Source organism: Mercenaria mercenaria, chromosome 13 (genome assembly GCF_021730395.1).
Source record: "Mercenaria mercenaria strain notata chromosome 13, MADL_Memer_1, whole genome shotgun sequence".
Lineage (NCBI taxonomy): Eukaryota > Metazoa > Mollusca > Bivalvia > Venerida > Veneridae > Mercenaria > Mercenaria mercenaria.
Window position 1 is genome coordinate 15,969,562 of NC_069373.1, and position 19,346 is coordinate 15,988,907.

At 35.4% G+C, this 19,346-nt stretch overlaps 1 protein-coding gene across 3 annotated transcripts in view; it reads left to right on the forward strand.

Moving 5' to 3' along the window:
* The window catches only part of LOC123529646 (twinfilin-1-like), a 28,492-nt gene that overhangs the window by 6,512 nt on the left and 2,634 nt on the right, over nucleotides 1-19,346 (forward strand). Inside the window, exons 4-8 of one of the 3 annotated variants that reach the window (XM_045310056.2) lie at nucleotides 2,021-2,148; nucleotides 3,499-3,594; nucleotides 3,984-4,088; nucleotides 10,520-10,537; nucleotides 17,108-17,233. In XM_045310056.2, the coding sequence (XP_045165991.2) occupies nucleotides 2,021-2,148; nucleotides 3,499-3,594; nucleotides 3,984-4,088; nucleotides 10,520-10,537; nucleotides 17,108-17,233 (473 nt within the window). Of the gene's footprint in view, nucleotides 1-2,020; nucleotides 2,149-3,498; nucleotides 3,595-3,983; nucleotides 4,089-10,519; nucleotides 10,538-10,997; nucleotides 11,013-17,107; nucleotides 17,234-19,346 lie in introns of all 3 variants that reach the window. The other 2 variants (XM_045310057.2, XM_045310058.2) reach the window with 2 other exon arrangements.

A 19,346-nucleotide genomic window follows, 5' to 3' on the forward strand; every position in this document is an offset into this window, starting at 1 on the left:
ATATAGGAAAAAGCTTTAAAACTCTTCTTGCCTGAAACTGCAAGGCCTATGCTTTTGATATTTGGTATTTTGCATTGCCTTGTGGTCCTCTACCAAAATTGTTCAAATTATGCCACTGGGGTGAAAAGAGGCCCTGCCCTGGGAGTCCCAAATTTAACATAGATTTATAAAAGGAAAAAAAACCTTCTTGTCTGAAAGTTCAAGGCCTAGGCCTTTGATATTTGGTATGTAGCATTGCCTAGTGGATGTCTAACAAGAATGTTCAAATTATTCCCCCGGGGTTAAAAGAGGCCCACCCTGGGGGTCACTTGTTATATGAGTTAAATAGGAATAAATACCTCAAAAATTATCAGATCATATTTCCTAGACTGTTTAATTATAATTACCTGATGACCCCAAGTGATTAGGGGTCACCTGACTGTGACCTTGACCTACTTTCTTGTTTTTTAAGATACAGCCTTGAAATTTGGATGACACATACAGTTTTGCACACCGAACGTAAAACTGACTTTCATTGACCATGAATATGACCTTCTGACCTACTTTCTAATATTTTAACATCAGTTTGCCATTTTAAATATGTGGCTCATATTACTCAGGTGAGCGATTCAGGGTCATCATGACCCTCTTGTTTATTATTAGCCGTAGGGAAACACCGAGACCACTTTTCTGTGGTACAACATGGATGGTACCTCCAATTTTTTTGGTGTATTTTGACATATCTTTACCTTCTAAGATTTTTTTTTCGTTTTGGTTAAATTTCTTCCCTTTGTTGTTTGACCTTCTTGTCCTTAAGTGCAATGATAACAGGTGAGCGATATAGGGCCATTATGGCCCTCTTGTTCTTTATTCTTACCTGCTTAACACTCTAGAGGTCACAATTTTGGCCCTAAACTAGGTTACTAGGTTAGATTATAGAAAAACCTTGTTAACACTCTAGAGGCCACATTTTCTGTTTGATTATCGTGAATATTTATCAGAATATCTCCATCAGTCCATGAAATCTAGGATAGGTTCAAAATTGTATTACCTGAGGTCAAAAACTAGGTCACTGAGTCAAATCATAGAAAAACATTGTTAACACTATCTGGGCCATGTTTTGTATTTGATTTTCATAAAACTGTCAGAATGGTTGTCTATGATCAAATTAAAAACTGGTTCACCCTGAGGTCAAAAACTAGGTTACTGTGTCAAATCATAGAACTAGTCACTGTGTCAAATCATAGAAAAAACTTTGTTGACACTCTAGAGGCCACATTTTATACGTAAATTTCATAAACCTTGCCAGAATATTTGTCTGTATGAATTATAGTTAAAATTTTTAAACTGGTTATGAATCTGAGATCTTAAACAAGGTCACTAGGTCAAAAATCATAGAAAAATCTTAATAGCACTATTTAGGCCACATTTTCTACTTAATCATCATAAATCAATGTTAGAATGTAAAATTTGGTTACATAAGGTCTGAAACTAGGTCACTAGGTTAAATCATTGAAAAACCTTCTTAACACTCTAGAAACCACATTTTCTAATTGATCATCATGTATCTTTGTCAGAATGTTTGTCTCTATGAAATCTATTTCAGCTTGAAAAATGAGATGCCTAAGTTAAAATAGTAGGTCACTTAATAAATAATAGAAAAACCTTGTTAAAACTCTAGAGGCCACAATGTCTACTTGATCTTCATGATACTTGGTCAGAATGTTTGCCTGTTTAAAATCTAGGATAATTTTGTAACTTGGTCACTTGGGTGAAAAATTAGGCCATTTGATCAAATCAATGAAAAAAAAAAGGTCAATGATTTACATTATTTACATAAAAGATGATCATAATGTTTGTCTCTAAGAAATACACTTTAAAATATCTTCTTGTCAGAAAGCACTGGCCTAATTTCAAAATAATTTCACATATATATTCCATATGTGACCCTGTATCAAAATTGTTTACTCAGGCGAGCGATCTCGGGCAATCATGGCCCTCTTGTTTGTAAGTTGGACAGTATATCTTTAACTGAACACAAATTATGACGAATTAGTATTACGCCAACTAGAGGACAAGCAGCCATGTTATATCATGTACAGAATGGACACCAAGAATAACCAGGGATACCTGTGGATATTTATAGCTTGGTCACCAGATTTCTCACCTGTAAGTTGACATCTACTTAGTATTTCAACATGTCTACTTTGTACTTTAAAGTACTTAAAATTTCCATGATGGAAGCAGACTGGTGTGTGTGTCATTTAAAGTCTTAACTATTCAGAAAATTCCAAATGGTAAAGTTTTTGTTTTCAATCTTTCTTTGTTATCCACCTCCTGGTTTGCATCACCAAAGTTTTACAGGTAAGCAGGTTTCTCTAAAATTGATTGGCAAATTGGTTTTAAATTTCAGGCATTATGGGATGATCAAACAGAGTGGATTCATAACTCTGTCTTACATTTTCTCCAAGTTATGCCCATTTTTAACATAGAAAATGTTGCTAAAATTTTGCATATAAGCAAGTTTCTCAAAAACTGATTGTGCAGGCACTTTCAAACTTCATACATCATCAGCATCATAAGGTTACCTCACAGGACAAGTTACATAGCTATAGCTGTTACTTTGAAAATAATATCCCACTTTTTAACATGGTAATTTTGTTAAAAGTTTTGCGTGTAATGTTGTTTCTAAGAAACTGCTTGACAGAATACTTTCAAACTCGTCACAAGTCTTTGACATCATGAAAGGATATCAGAGAGCAGGTTTCATAACTCGGGCTTACAGTTTGTCAAAATTATGCCCCTTTTTATCCTAGACATTTTGTAAAAGTTTGGTATTTATGCATGCTTCTCAGAAACCACATGACCAAATGTTTTCGAGCACTTCACACATCTTTGGCATCATGATTTGACCTCACATGGCAGGTTTCATAACTCTGGCATGTATTTTTGTAAAAATTGTCCCCCTTTTTCACATAGAAGTTTTTGTGAAAGTTGTGCATGGAAACAGATTTTTCAGGACCTATTGTTCTGTTTGCTTTTCAACTTTCTCTAAGTCATTGGCATCATGAAATGACTACTGTCCGCATCTCTGACTTACAGGTTCAAAATTATGCACATTTTTTAACTCCAAAACATTTTTGGTGCAACTCTTTTATTTAAGCTAGTAATATATGGAAGGGCTTCAAAAAGTCATGGTTAGGCAGTACATTTCTTAATTATTTTAGCTTTTAGAATAAAAAAACTCTGGAAAACATTAGTATTGCATTATTACATTCCAGCTGCAACTGGTTCTTGCATTGTAACTGAACTATGTGTACATTGAGTTCTTTAGAAGTGCCATTTACATGTAGTCAGTAATAAAATGTATCAAGCTAAGTATTGATTTGTATTTATTTTGACTGCTTCAAATATTTGTCACAAAGAAAAGTATGTATAAAGAATGACCTATACTAGGTGGATGGGACTAGCACTGAGTATTGGAGAAGAAGTGATGGAATTGTTTTCTGTATTTTGTAGGTGAGAGAGAAGATGTTGTATGCTGCCACCAGGTCAACTTTGAAGACAGAGTTTGGTACTGGAATTATCAAAGATGAAATGTTTGGAACAGTTCAAGTAAGATTTTAATTGCTTTTTGTACTTTTAGCATGTGTAAATGTTGAGTTCTGCTCAACCCGGGGCTAGAGGGCGTGGACGGTAGCATGCATTTCCACTACCGTCCATGAACAGGCTCAATCAAACTGAGCCTGCAACATTTTCGTTTTTGTCATGTTGAGCGACCTGTGAAGTTTCCACTTTTCTCTATTTTAACTGTCTGACATTTCTTATCTTCCAGAATTTCATACTGACTTTGAAAGATGTTTCGTTCTTCAAGATGTGAATAGAGTTGACATTGGCAATTCCATTCAGTTACATCAAAAAGATGTAGACCAGCTTTGGTGAAATATATTATGCATGATGTATAAATAGTTTTGTATAATGGTCTATACCTTTATATATTATAGGAGGATATAACTCTAGCAGGATACAAGAAACATTTGATCTCACAGAAAGCTAAAGCTCCTTTAACAGCAGCGGAGGAGGAGCTTGAATATATCAAACAAACAGAGGTAATAAATAATATTACATCATCTCATCTATAGTCTGTAGTGAGTGTCTCCTCGCTGTATACAACCCCATAATAAATGAAATCCTTAACTGTGCTCAAAAATTTAATCTGTATTCTTAACATTATATAGAAATGTAGCAATATTTCTAAATTCGTTAAATTTTATTTTATTCTAATTTATGTACCTTGGTTGTCATGCAAGGTTTAAATAACATTTTGATAACATGTTAATGAAAAGAAATTTTTCTACAGTGTAGATTTTAATTAAGAAATAATAAATCTGTTCCTATATTTTATCAGTTAATAAAATATGGGCAGGAGTTTGGATGCGTAATAATTAAATCACGAGTGCCCAGCACAAGTGATTTAATTATTTGCATCCAAACGACTGCCCATGTTTTATTAATTGATAAAATTATTGGAACATATTTATTATTTCGATTCTAACAATGCAAATAATTCGCATTTTACAGTACTACATTTTCAGCGTAATACGTCATTCGGGTCATATGCTGTTACAATTTACCCCCTATGGTTAGAAAGTGTTGCATAGCCAATGGAACGTATATACATTTGTTTATTTTTTATCAGAATTTTGAAAAGTATATATAATTTAGTAATCTAACAGCTCACAAACTAATTATGAACAGAATCATCAAAATAGCAAGTTGACCCTGTATTACGAGTGACGAGATTAACTTTTATATGATGTCACATCATTATGACGTCATACTTTATGTCATACATTTATGACGTCACCGCTGAATCATAATTAAGCTAATTGAATTCGCTCGTAGAAATCAGAGCGTGTTTTACGGACCTACACATAGGTCAGTATGAGTTTTTATTATATTTATGTTTTTGAAGTGCTGTTTTCAACCGTTTGGCCCTGAAATAATTCGTATGTAATGGAACTAAAGTAGAAGCTCTAATGTTACAATCATAGGGGGGTGAAATGTAACAGCCAACCATATTTTATCGTAGATTCATGTATAGGTGATTTCGCTATATGTTTATATAGCAATTGCTGCGGATCGTGTTAGAATGAAACTTCTCACGGTCATAGATACATGTATGATCTATTTAATGGTAAAATAATATGTACATCTTTGTGTGCTTATTATATCTCCCACCATACAGTGGTGTGGGAGACATATTAATTTACTTTAGTCTGTGTGTGTGTGTGTCACAAATCTTGTCAGCACTCTATGTCGAACATTTCTCATCCGAGCTTCACCAAACTTGAACAAAATATGTTTGACCATAAGTGACTAAGTTCGATAACTAGCCAATGGCCCAGGCACTTTGTAGTTATGGCCCTTGAATAACCGAAAATCAGCCTTTTTACTCTTGTCCGCACTCTAAGTCAAACATTTCTCATCTGATCTTCACCAAACTTGAACATAATGTGTTTGACCATGATTCCTCTGCTAAGTTCAATAAGTAGCCAAATCAGCCAAGACACTTGAGAATTATGGCCCTAGAATTACCGAAAATCAGCCTTTTTACTCCTGTCTGCGCTCTTAGTCGAACATTTCTCATCCGATCTTCACTAGACCTGAACAAAATGCGTTTGACCATAAGTCAAGTTTGATAAGCGGCCAAATCAGCATCGGCACTTGGAAATCATGGCACTTGAGTTACAGAAAATAGGCCTTTTTACTCTTGTCTGAGCTGTAAGTTGAACATTTCTCATCTGATCTTCACCTAACTTTAACAAAATGTGTTTGACCAGAAGTCCTTGGCCAACTTCGATAACTAGCTAAATCACCCCAGCCCCTCCGAAATTGTGGCCCTTGACTTACCCAAAATCAGCATTTTTACTATTCAAAGGTATATTTGTAGTGAGTAAACAGTACCGGTATATAAAGACTGACTTACTATTTAGATGATGAGGCAGTTGTGGGAGACATGAGCTTTTCTCAAAAGCAGCTCTAGTGTTAGAGATATTTACGCATGATTAAAGAGATCTGCACATTTTAAACTGATTGTTAGACGTAATCTGGAATGTAATAACATGTCCTCTTTTTAATTTCACATTTCATCTTTGGAAAGTTAATAAAGCTGCAGTTTTAAAAATTTACTCACGGGTTGCCATTATTTCATAAAATGATTTTTATTTGAGATGTAGTCTGGGTTTTAATTATGTCTCCCCCAGGAGACATACTGTTTTTGCCCTGTCCGTCCGTCCGTCCGTACGCCATACTTCATTTCCGAGCATTAACTGGAGAACCATTTGACCTAGAACCTTCAAACTTCATAGGGTTGTAGGGCTGCTGGAGTAGACGACCCCTATTGTTTTTGGGGTCACTCCGTCAAAGGTCAAGGTCACAGGGGCCTGAACATTGAAAACCATTTCCGATCAATAACTAGAGAACCACTTGACCCAGAATGTTGAAACTTCATAGGATGATTGGCCATGAAGAGTAGATGACCCCTATTGATTTTGGGGTCATTCCGTCAAAGGTCAAGGTCACAGGGGCCTGAACATTGAAAACCATTTCCGATCAATAACTAGAGAACCACTTGACCCAGAATGTTGAAACTTCATAGGATGATTGGTCATGAAGAGTAGATGACCCCTATTGATTTTGGTGTCACTTTGTCAAAGGTCAAGGTCACAGGGGCCTGAACATTGAAAACCATTTCCGATTAATAACTAGAGAACCACTTGACCCAGAATGTTGAAACTTCATAGGATGATTAGTCATGAAGAGTAGATGACCCCTATTGATTTTGGGGTCACTCCGTCAAAGGTCAAGGTCACAGGGGCCTGAACATGGAAAACCATTTCCGATCAATAACTAGAGAACCACTTGGCCCAGAAAGTTGAAACTTCATAGGATGATTGTACATGCAAAGTAGATGACCCCTATCGATTTTGGGTCACTCCATTAAAGGTCAAGGTCACAGGGCCCGAACATTGAAAACCATTTCCAGTCAGTAACTTGAGAACCACTTGACCCAGAATGTTGAAACTTAATAGGGTGATTGGTCATGCAGAGTAAGTGACCCCTAACGATTTTGGGGTCACTCTGTGAAAGATCAAGGTCACAGGGGCCTGAACATTGAAAACCATTTACGGTCAGTAACTTGAGAACCACTTGACCCAGAATGATGAAACTTCATAGGATGATTGGTCATGCAGAGTAGATGACCCCTAACGATTTTAGGGTCACTCTGTTAAAGGTCAAGGCCACAGGGGCCTGAACATGGAAAACCATTTCCAATCAATAACTTGAGAACCTCTCGACCCAGAATGTTGAAACTTCATAGGATGATTGTTCATGCAGAGTAAATGACACCTATTGTTTTTTGGGTCCCTCCGTTAAAGGTCAAGGTCACAGAGGCCTGAACATTGATAACCAGTTCGGATCAATAACTTGAGAACCACTTGACCCAGAATGTTGAAACTTCATAGGATGATTGAACATGCAGAGTAGATGAGCTCTATTGATCTTGGGGTCAGTCTATTAAAGGTCAAGGTCACAGTGGCCTGTTTATGTAAAATCATTTTTTTGGATTAAACTTGAGAACCACTTGACCTACTATGTTGAAACTTAATAGGATGATCGGACATGCAGAGTAGTTTACCCCTATTTATTTTGAGGTCACTTGATCAAAGGTCAAGGTCACAGGAGCCTGAACAGTGACTTGAGAACCACTAGGCCAAGAGTGTTGAAATTTAGCGGGATGACTGGACATGCCAAGTAGATGATCCCTATTGCAGCTAACCATCAGTGTCTCTTTGACTTTCGCTCCTGACCCCTATTGACTTCTTGCCTATAGGACTTTGCATTGGGGGAGACATGCGCTTTTTTACAAAAGCATTTTCTAGTTAAATTCTACGTTATCTGGATACATAAGGTTATCCCATTACTTCTGTTTTATCAAACTTTTAGAACTACTTCAACCAGTGAAATATAAATAGTTCACAACTAAATTCAAAACTGTTAAAATATAACTTGTTTGAAATAGAGTCCAATGTGTATGTGGAGGCAGTGTATGCTGTAACTATAAGAGGGAAGCAACATTGTATAGTTTGATCCGAGTTAAGACCTTAGCTTATACAACTTGCAGTATGTAAAGAACAAAAACATGCCAATGTTAGATTTTCTTCACCATATACATGTAACAATTATACATTCTGAAATGTTATAAAATGTGTTATTGTACTGACGTGGTAGTTATATAGTGTATAGTTACTGTAAACCTAGAAATGGTTTCACGCTATTTAAGTTGGATAATTCCCTTTTTATTTTTTTTCACCTGATTTTATAACTTTTTTTTCACGGCTTCATTTGCAAATGGATTGAAGGGTCACTGGCAGCGTCCCTTGTCATCAGTAATATATTTTCAATAAAATTATTATTTGCACCACTTGTATATTTAGCATTTTTGTTGTTGTAACAAAATTCTGTATAAAGATATTAAGCAGTTTGCAGAGATTTTTGATCGCTCACTATGTATTGTGGAACGTGAATTTGCTCACAACAATAAAGCATGGTAGTTTAAAACATGTGTTGAGGATAAGTGACCAGTTATTTTCCCGTGCAATTTTGTGTGCAATTTTACCTTACCTGCTTAAGATACCTGTTATTTTGCCTGTTTGTTACTTTCTTAAGCTAGTAAGTTTTTTGGTATCTCGCGTCAAAAGTATTCCGTGAAACTTTGTAGCCACCAAATCGCCTATTGTCATGAAAAACGCAAAATATAGAGTTTGCGAACATTTCTAGGGTTACAGTAGCTCTTACATTGAAAGCAAACAAAGTGTCTGCAAGATTTGCCTATCTGAATAGATGTTTTTAGCTCACCTGTCACCTGTGAGCTATTGTGACCGCTTGATGTCCGTTGTCCGTCGTGCGTCAACAATTTGTAAAAAAATCTTCTTCTTGAAAACCACTGGGCAGAATTATACCAAACTTCACAGGAGTGATCCTTGGGTGGCCCCCTTTTAAAATTGTTCAAAGAATTGAATTCCATGGAGAACTCTGGTTGCCATGGCAACCGAAAGGAAAAACTTTAAAAATCTTCTTCTCAAAAACCAGAAGACCTAGAGCTTAGATATTTGGTGTGAAGCATTGCCTAGTAGACCTCTACCAAATTTGTTCAAATCATGACCCGGGGTCAAAATTGACCCTGCCCAGGGGTCACTTGATGTTACATATGAAATCTTCAAATAATTTCTAAAAATAAACCAGAAGGCCTAGAGCTTAGATATTTCTCATGTAGCATTGCCTAGTGGGCCTCGACTAAAGTTGTTCAAATCATGACCCCGCCCTAGGGTTCACTTGATTTTACATACGAAAATCTTCAAAAAATTTCTAAAAATAAACCAGAAGGCCTAAAGCTTAGATATTTGACATGTAGCATAACCTAGTGTACCTCTACGAAATTTGTTTAAATCATAACCCCCAAGGTCAAAATTGTTCCTGCCCCAGGGGTCACTTGATTTTACATAGGAAAATCTTAAAAAATCTTCTTCTCAAAAACCAGAAGCCCTAGAGCTTAGATATATGGTGTGAAGCATTGCCTAGTGGACCTCTACCAAATTTGTTCAAATCATGAACCCCGGGGTCAAAATTGACCCCGCCCCAGGGGTTACTTGATTGTACATAGGAAAATCTTAAAAAATCTTCTTCTCAAAAAACATAAGCCCTGGAGCTTAAATATTTGAAATGTAGCATTGCCTAGTGGACCTCTACTAAATTTGTTCAAATCATGACCCCGGGATCAAAATTGACCCCACCCCAGGGGTCACTTGATTTTACATATGAAAATCTTCAAATAATTTCTAAAAATAAACCAGAAGGCCTAGAGCTTAGATATTTCTCATGTAGCATTGCCTAGTTGACCTCTACTAAAGTTGTTCAAATCATGACCCCGGGGTCAAAATTGACCCCGCCCTAGGGTTCACTTGATTTTACATAGGAAAATCTTCAAAAAATTTCTAAAAATAAACCAGAAGGCCTAGATCTTAGACATTTGACATGTAGCATTGCCCAGTATACTTCTACAAATTTTTTTCAAATCATGACCCCCGGGGTCAAATTGGCTCCGCCCATGGGGTTACTTGATTGTACATAGAAAAATCTTCAAAATTTTCTAAAAAAAAAACTCAGAAGGCCTAGAGCTTAGATATTTGATATGTAGCATTGCCTAGTGGACCTCTACCAAATTTATTCAAATCTTGACCCCCAGGGTCAAATTGACCCAGCCCCAGGGTTACTTGATTGTGCATAGGGAAATCTTCATAAATTTGCTAAAAATAAACCAGAAGGCCTAGATCTTAAAGCTTTAGCTAAGAAATTTGTTCAAGCAAGCAACTCTACTCAGGTGAGCGATATAGGGCCATCATGGCCCTCTTGTTATGATATGGAATTATATAACACCAAAAATATAATGGCTGATCAGTCCTGCTTATAACTTTAGATTGCCATAGGCCCTTATGTAAGTAGAATCATGTAGCTAAATTGGCATGATCTATTTAGCATGTATAATCTGTAATATTCTTTATTTAGGAATTCTGTAACTCTATAAAGTCTTACGCTATGGCTAAAAGTCAGTTACTTTAAATATATATGTATAATTCATAAGTTTATAAGTAACTTGGTGGTTTCAGATTTTTTTTAGATTTTGATGAAATTTTGCTATGAGCAAAAATTGCATCTTAACAAATCTTAATTTCATTGTTCTCTCTAGAGAAGCATTATTTTTTGTTTGAAATCTTTCATGAAACCTTTTTCTGGGTAACTTAGTGATCAGAGTCTAACAATAATATAGAAGTTTCTATGTTTATGTTTAGCTTTAGTCAGCTTTTATCAGATACAGTTAACTGTTTTATATTCTGCTAAAAGCATGACTGGGACTGTAAGACTTTTAAAAAACTTTTTTTTTTACATTTTTGTAGAAACTTGAGATGAAGGTATAATATTTATTTAAAAAACATAAGAGTGTGTCAGAATTGTGTTAAAAGTGGTCAGTCATATTGTAATAACATTTTCCCCCAAAAAAATGTTTATAGTTTTCTTGTACAGATTTTAATTTGGCAAAAGAAAAAGCTGTATACATGCTGTTATGTAATACTGTGAGAAAGGTATCTTAAAACTTTTCTTTTTTTGATAATTAGCTGCCTGTATAGAGATGATTGTGAACAAAAACTGGTATTTAAGTTTAATTTTAAAAGTATACATGGAGTATTTTTTTCAAGTCTTAGATCCATGATTTATCTGTATTAAGTTACTCAGCTAATTAACTGGAACAAAAAGGGGCTGTTTTATTGAAATAACTTTTTATTTATTAGTCACAATATGACAATATATGAAGTCAAGAAAATAAGTGACAAACTATCTGATCAATAATCTGGACATGAAACACAAAATATCTTACCTTGTCCTTGGAAAAAATGACTTACAATTCAAAAGTAAAGTGAAATATGATATTTTCATGTGTTTCCCTTACCAGACATACCTGGGTCATGTTAACAAAGTAATGACAATTGTGCACTTCTGTTCTCAAGTAAGAAATGATTTATTTATTTATTTGAATTAAACATAGCAGTAAAATATAAAAGCATCAATTCCACAGTAATTGAAATGATTTAATTTTTTTATCCATTAAACCACAAAAGAATCCCTTTAAGAAAAGTTCTTGTTTTATTGTTCATTTTTGCAGACATTTTGACTTCATCTTACTGATAAGATTGCCCTTGTCCTAGGTTCAGTATTTATTTCCGTTTTGTTTATGTAGTCATGGGAAAACAAGAAAAAATCCTAACATTTGCATGTGGAGGGAATTGAGTCAATGACTTCTTTTTTCTTGTGTGGTGGGGTGGGGGGAGGTTCTTTGACAAAGTAGTTCATTCACAAGTACCTCTATATATACATTTTACAATTCTATCCAGATAAGAGAGACACTGTTGAAAGAAAAAGACTTTAAAATTACTTCAGGCCAGTACTTTACATGAAAGAATTTCTCAGAGAGTTTAAGTTGGTCTATACGTTTATTCACAAAATGTTCACGTAACCCTATAACTGTATAATCTAAGTGACCACTTTTAATGCAAATATGATACATTCTTGGAATCAGTGTTTAGTGTTTCTGTATTTTTCTTTGAAAAAATGAGCCGTGCCATGAGAAAACCAACATAGTGGCTTTGCGACCAGCATGGATCCAGACCAGCCTGCGCATCCACGCAGTCTGGCCAGGATCCATGCTGTTCGCTTTTAAAGCCTACTGGAATTGGAGAAACTGTTAGCGAACAGCATGGATCCTGACCAGACTGCGCGGATGCGCAGGCTGGTCTGGATCCATGCTGGTCGCAAACCCACTATGTTGGTTTTCCCATGGCACGGCTCAAATGTTGTTATTGTTCATGCCAGTGATATAGATGTTGACAATATATGTATTCAGATATATAATAGCCAGTTATTACATACGTGTTTCAGAGGCTTATGCAGTCAGCCTGGAATTGATTGAGTGATATATTGAGAGGTGCTGGCATGCTGAGATTTTGCCATTGTTTGATAAAATGTGACAGTGGTTTTGTTTGATGTTTGTCTGATCATGGGTCTTAGACTCTAATGCTGTGTTTCAATAGCATTTAACTTTGTACTGGTGGCCTTTAACCTGTCTGGTGGTCCAGGATTGGTAATTCAAGTATAGACACTTTTCTTCCACAAGTAAATGACAGCTTCCCGACGTAAATTAGGTGTGGCCGAGAGGAATCCTCAGGTTTAATGTCTTCATTCTGATCATCAGTGAGAACATTTGCACGGGGATCAAACCTGCAACCTGTAAATCAGTGTCAAGAAAGGTCAGAGTCATTAAATAAGCTCTTTAAAGTAATTTTTCTCTCTACCTGTTATGGGTCATAATTTGTTGTAGGCTGCATAGTGTTGTTGTGATCATGTAACCAGAGGCAAACTGCCCAGATACCTTCATGTCAAAAATGGTTGCTAGTGGTTTGATCTAGTTTCCAGCTGTGTATATGTGTTTGTTTGAATTGTGAAACTCTATAGTCTTCTTGCTATAATCAGTTTTTGTATTACTGTTCAGGGATCATCCTAGGTCAGAATTTTAGGGGGAAGTCACCCCTCCACAAAATTAGGGAGAAACTGAGGAATTTAAGGAGAAGATTTGGCTAGTATTCAGTTTCCTGGCTATATATCCACTTTCTGTGGGTTTTGCTATAACTTATAAACAGTAAATATTTAAGGAAATTGAATATAGCATTATTATATTCATGATTTTCTAAATAAAGTACAAACTTAATTATAAAAAAGTCGCCTTTAATTTTTTATCTGAAATTTACATGTAAATATATATTTATTTATAAATTATAAATTTATCAGGTGCACGATCGTTGTAACGCCGTGAAAATTTTCATTTATGTTTCGCTTCTCATGCTTTAATAATGCCCGATTCTTGCATCAACTTGTTCAGATTTATACATTTAATTGATTTATTTATTAATCTTTTCTGTAGATATTGGCGATCTTTTTACAATATTTTGTACGGCAGTTCAGATGTCCGAGGAATTATTTCTTATCCACTGCGCCTGGGCAATACATTTCGAAATTGGTCGTATTTGAAATAATTTTTGAAGTAATTTTTAATAAGATCAAGAAATAATATACAATTGATGCATAAGATTATGCACTCGTTAGGTTTATCGGCTTTTTACACGCCAATTGAAATTTTTTTAAATGCCGGTGGCTTACAATATTATTGATTAACTACAGTGTGATATTAAGGCTACAATTGGCTGAAGTTTGACAGGTGAGTAGGCGGGGTTGAGTGTGGATTTATCAGTAATTTAATCTAGAATATGCATCAAGTTTAACAACTAAATAAGCAGATTACAACACTCTGAAAAACTCGGCGATTCGGATTTCGCCCGTAGGTGATAATTAGGCGAAGTGGCCAACTTTACAGCGACAATATCGCTCAAGTCACCTTGTCGGATGATCCCTGCTGTTAATTTCAGGTTTATCCAAGTTACACTGTATTCCCTTTGATAATTTTTGTGTAGTTATATTTACGTGGGTGTCAGCTAGTGCTTTAACAAATGACAGACAGCAATAAGTGGAAATGCAGAGTACAAGAACTGTATAACTCTGTCCAGAACTCTTTAAGATCACCTGGAGAAAGTCTTTGCACCTGTTTGAAAGAATACCTTGAGAGACACTTGGGGTCTCCTCCAACATTAAAGGCTGGAAAGTTGCCATATGGCCTCAGTTGTGTTTTTATATCCTATTCAGACATCTGCTTGTACATGGCAGTATCATTGTAACAACTGATGGGAATACATAGAAAATTTCAATAATGTTGAAAGGCAATGACAGGAAGTACACAGTGTAAAAATAGTAAAAATATCTGTAGGAATTTTTTAACTGTCCATTTTTATGAATTTTGTTATAAAATAACTTTGCAGCTATGTAAGCAAATTAAAGAAAATTCACAAAATTATAGATGGCAACAAGAGGAAGTGCATATTGCAATAGCCGTATAAACCCTGTTCTAAATAGTTTTCAATTTAGCTCTTCTTTATATTTAAGTCTTTGCATTTTGTCTCCACAGTAATGTTGCAACTAGGTAATGGAAGTTAATGATATCTTGTTAGATAGAATCAACTGGAACTTCCAGTGGAAGTGCAGAACCAAGTTAATTATTGATTTACTAGTATTTCCCCTTCCGCTGTGAAAGATGTGGGGATATGGTGTTCTTTTAGACTGCCACCATTAAAAATGAGGGGCATATAACATTACCTCTGTCAGTGTGTCTGTTCTTGTGTGTTTGTGATAAGCACAAAATTATGTCTTGTCAGTAAGTTTGTTAAGCGTTATACCCCAGTCACACATACGGTGCGGAAAGCTACTTCTAGCTACGGAAAGAAACGTAGTAATCCGTATCTATCCGTACCTGAGCAGCACGGATTGGTAAGGATTGATACGCATTACTACTTTAAGGTACGGCTCAGGTACGGATCGATACGGGTTACTACATTTCTATCCGTGGCTAGACGTAGCTATTCGCGCTGTATATGTGACTGGGGTATTAGCGAATTTAAAATCTCTATGCTCAAATAACTACCATATTACAATACAATGTATTGCATGCAAAATGCAGACCTAGGTGCAGTCAAGGTCACATTAAGAGATGAAAAATGTAAGATTATTTATCTCTACTGTTAACAAGTCAGATCAAATCAAATCAATATTTTTTTTTGGTAATGATATAACAGTAAGTTAATACACAATAAAAGAATTTACATCATTTTTCTTGTGCGGTGTATAACCTATACTCATATATAAGCCGTGCCATGAGAAAACCAACATAGTGGGTGTGCGACCAGCATGGATCCAGACCAGCCTGCGCATCCGCGCAGACTGGTCAGGATCCATGCTGTTCGCTAACAGTTTCTCCAATTCCAATAGGTTTTAAAAGCGAACAGCATGGAGCCTGACCAGACTGCGCGGATGCGCAGGCTGGTCTGGATCCATGCTGGTCGCACACCCACTATGTTGGTTATCTCTTGGTGCGGCTCATATAAGGATTTTCAAGTGGCTTTGTATGAATTTTCACCATAACAAGACAAGTGTCCTTAAAAAGTGAAGAAAATATATTACATGGTCAATTTTCTTTTCCAGTCCATAACTCTTGTCCAAGTCCCATTACTGACAGGACTCACTCCTGTGTCCCAACATTACATAGCTAGGGCATTCATTTTCTATTGAGTCACATTTCTAGTTACTTTTGGTATTGTTGTATGCATGAAAACGTGGTAGTGCAATATGCATAATGCGACTAAAGAACAATTTCTTCTGTCTATGAAGTGAATTGGCATGAATTTAAGAGTTATATTGACTTGTTTTAATATCAAGCTATCAATGATGTAATTGAGCTTTCTTCACAGTAGACTGGTCTTGAACAAATGTTTATGTCACATCTTTAGGTTTTAAAAATATTAATATTACTATTTCCTTGCTTTCAGGTATCAAAATCAGTGTGTTTGTAATGCAGTTACAAGTCCTGAACAGGACAAAATCAAGAGAGAATGTATAAAAAAAAGCTTACATTTGTACAAAAAAATAAAAATGAAGGAATAATGGAACACAGCACTGAACATTGGAATGTTTATTTAATCTAATTTTGTACAAAAATTACAAATAAAATATACAAATATACTGTGAAATCATTTAATTTCATGGGCACGAAATTTTGTGGTTTTGGTCAAAAAGGCAATTTCGTGGGGATATGAATTCGTGGATTTCAATTTTTTAACATAAAATGAATGGGAATTTTACTTGTTTGTTGGGATTAAATTTCGTGGATTGACTCAACCACGAAATCCACGAAAATTAGTCCCCCACGAATATTAATGATTTCACAGTAGCAAAAACTAATATTATTGTGTTGCTGCATTCATTAAAAAGTGAACTGTTAAATCATTCAATTTCATGGGCACTCAATTCCTATGCTTGGCCTCAATCCCTATTTCATGAGGGTATGAATGAATGGAGTTCAAAATTCAAATATGAAATCAATGCAAACTTTACTTGTTCATTGAAATTGAATTTAATGTATTGACTCTACCATGAAATCCGCAAAAATTAGCTCTGAATGAAAATTAATGATTTCACAGTAATAGATCAGGCATTTCTTGTGATTGATTTACATAAATCATGCTATGGTGGGATTTGAAATCTTTCATAAATCTAAGTTTAGACAAATCTCAGAGACATAAAGGTGAGACTGGCTGCTTGCTATAATTAACCTTTAGCCTGCTGGTGGCAAGACATAGTGATTTTGCCTTTGCAACCAGTGCAGACCAAGGTCAGCCTGCACATACAATGCAATCAGTCAATGCAGTCTGTAAATTTTCAGTGAACACCCTTTCAAATAATAAATGGTATTGCCTAAATTGAATGAATGACCAGTCTGTTTTAGAAACTTAGCAGGGTAAAGGTTAATTTGAGTGTGGCATATTTAGGACATAGATATTTTGTGTATTTTCAGACAAGGACAGATATCCATATAGATACAAAACATCAGACGATGAAAAGTCTGTCATTCCCTATATCAGATGATGCCGCCCATAGACTTGTAGATTTCCATATGGAAAAGATATCCTACGTTCAGCTGGTAAATATAGATCTGAAATACATGTATCAAAATAGAGTACCATAATGTATAACAGATTTCCAAGAAGTACAAATCCGATGTTCATTTGGTAAATATAGTCAGGGGAAAGGTATCAATGTGTTTTTAGCTTTCCAGAGCAAGATATGCCCATGATGATCGAACTATTGAGATTGCTTGCCATCCATCCATCAACGTTTTCTTCAAATAATGTCTCCTTTGAAACCATCAGCTGGAAATTTATGAAAAATAGCTGGAGCTAAAAATAGAAAAAAATTCTTAAACAACATTTCTTAAACAGCTTGACTGATTTTAAAATAATTATGCCCCACATGGAAGAAGAGGGGTATACTTATTTGCTAAGTATTTTGTCTGTCTGTAGGCCATTTGGTTTCTACATTGCTTTACTAGAGATACAGGTTCTAACAAGAAATATTTCTGCTTAATAACTTTGAAAACTAGCCTGCTGATTCTGGAAAGATCTTTAAAAGAGCTATAGCAGGAAAAATACACTCATGAATTTTATAATTATTTGTAGACATTTTTAGCTCATCTGATTTTTTGAAAAAAAATGATGAGTTATTGTCATCGGCGTCGGCGTTGCCTGGTTAAGTTTTATGTTTAGGTCAGCTTTTCTCCTAAACTATCAAAGCTATTGCTTGAAACTTGCAACACTTGTTCACCTCATAAGCTGACCCTGTAAAAGCAAGAAACATAACTCCATCTTGCTTTTTGCAAGATTTATGGCCCCTTTTGTACTTAGAAAATATCAGATTTCTTGGTTAAGTTTTATGTTTAGGTCAACTTTTCTCCTAAACTATCAAAGCTATTGCTTTGAAACTTGGAATACTTGGCACCATCATAAGCAGTCCCTGTACATCAAGAAAATAACCCCATCTTGCTTTTCCCAAGAATTATTGCCCCTTTTGGACTTAGAAAATCAGTTTTCTTGTTGTTAAGTGTTATGTTTAGGTCAGCTTTTATCCTAAACTATCAAAGCTATTGCTTTAAAACTTGCAACATTGTTCACCATCAAAAAGCTGACCCTGTACAAAAGGGAAACATAACTCCATCTGCTTTTTGCAAGATTATGGCCCTTTTGTACTTAGAAAATATCAGATTTCTTGGTTAATTTATGTTTAGGTCAACTTTTCTCTTAAACTATCAAAGCTATTGCTTTAAAACTGCAACACTTGTTCACCATCATAAGCTGACCCGTATAGCAAGAAACATAACTCCATCTTGCTTTTTGCAAGTTTATGGCCCCTTTTGTACTTAAAAAAATATCAGATTTCTTGGTTAAGTTTTATGTTTAGGTCAACTTTTCTCCTAAACATCAAAGCTATTGTTTTGAAACTTGGAAATACTTGTTCACCTCATAAGCAGCCCCTTTGTACATCAAAAAACCATAACTCCATCTTCCCTTTTTGAAAGAATTATTGCCCCTTTTGGACTTAGAAAATCAGTTTTCTTGGTTAAGTTTTATGTTTAGGTCAGCTTTTATCCTAAACTATCAAAGCTATTGCTTTAAAACTTGCAACACTTGTTCACCATTTAAGCTGACCCTGTACAGCAAGAAACATAACTCCATCCTGCTTTTTGCAAGTTTTATGGCCCCTTTGTACTTAGAAAATATCAGATTTCTTGGTTAAGTTTTAGGGTTTGGGTCAACTTTTCTCTAAACTATCAAAGCTATGCTTTGAAACTTGCAACACTTGTTCACCATCATAAGCTGCCCCTGTACAGCAAGCAACATAACCCCATCTTGTTTTTTTTGCAATAATTATTGCCCTTTTGGACTTAAAAAACATTTTCTTGGTTGGGGATTATGTTTAAGTCAATTTTTCTCATAAATATCAAAGCTATTGCTTTAAAACTTGCAACAGTTTTCCCCCATCATAGAAGTGGACACTGTACATCAAAAACATTACTCTATCCTGCTTTTTGCAAGAATGATGGCCCTTTTTAGACTTAGAAAATCATGGGTAGGACAATATTTCTATTATACAAAAAAAATCAGATGAGCGTCAGCACCCGCAAGGCGGTGCTCTTGTTTGGAAAGTTGACACAGGCTGGAAATAGGTTGTTACCAGTTTATAAAGTAAATGAAGCTATC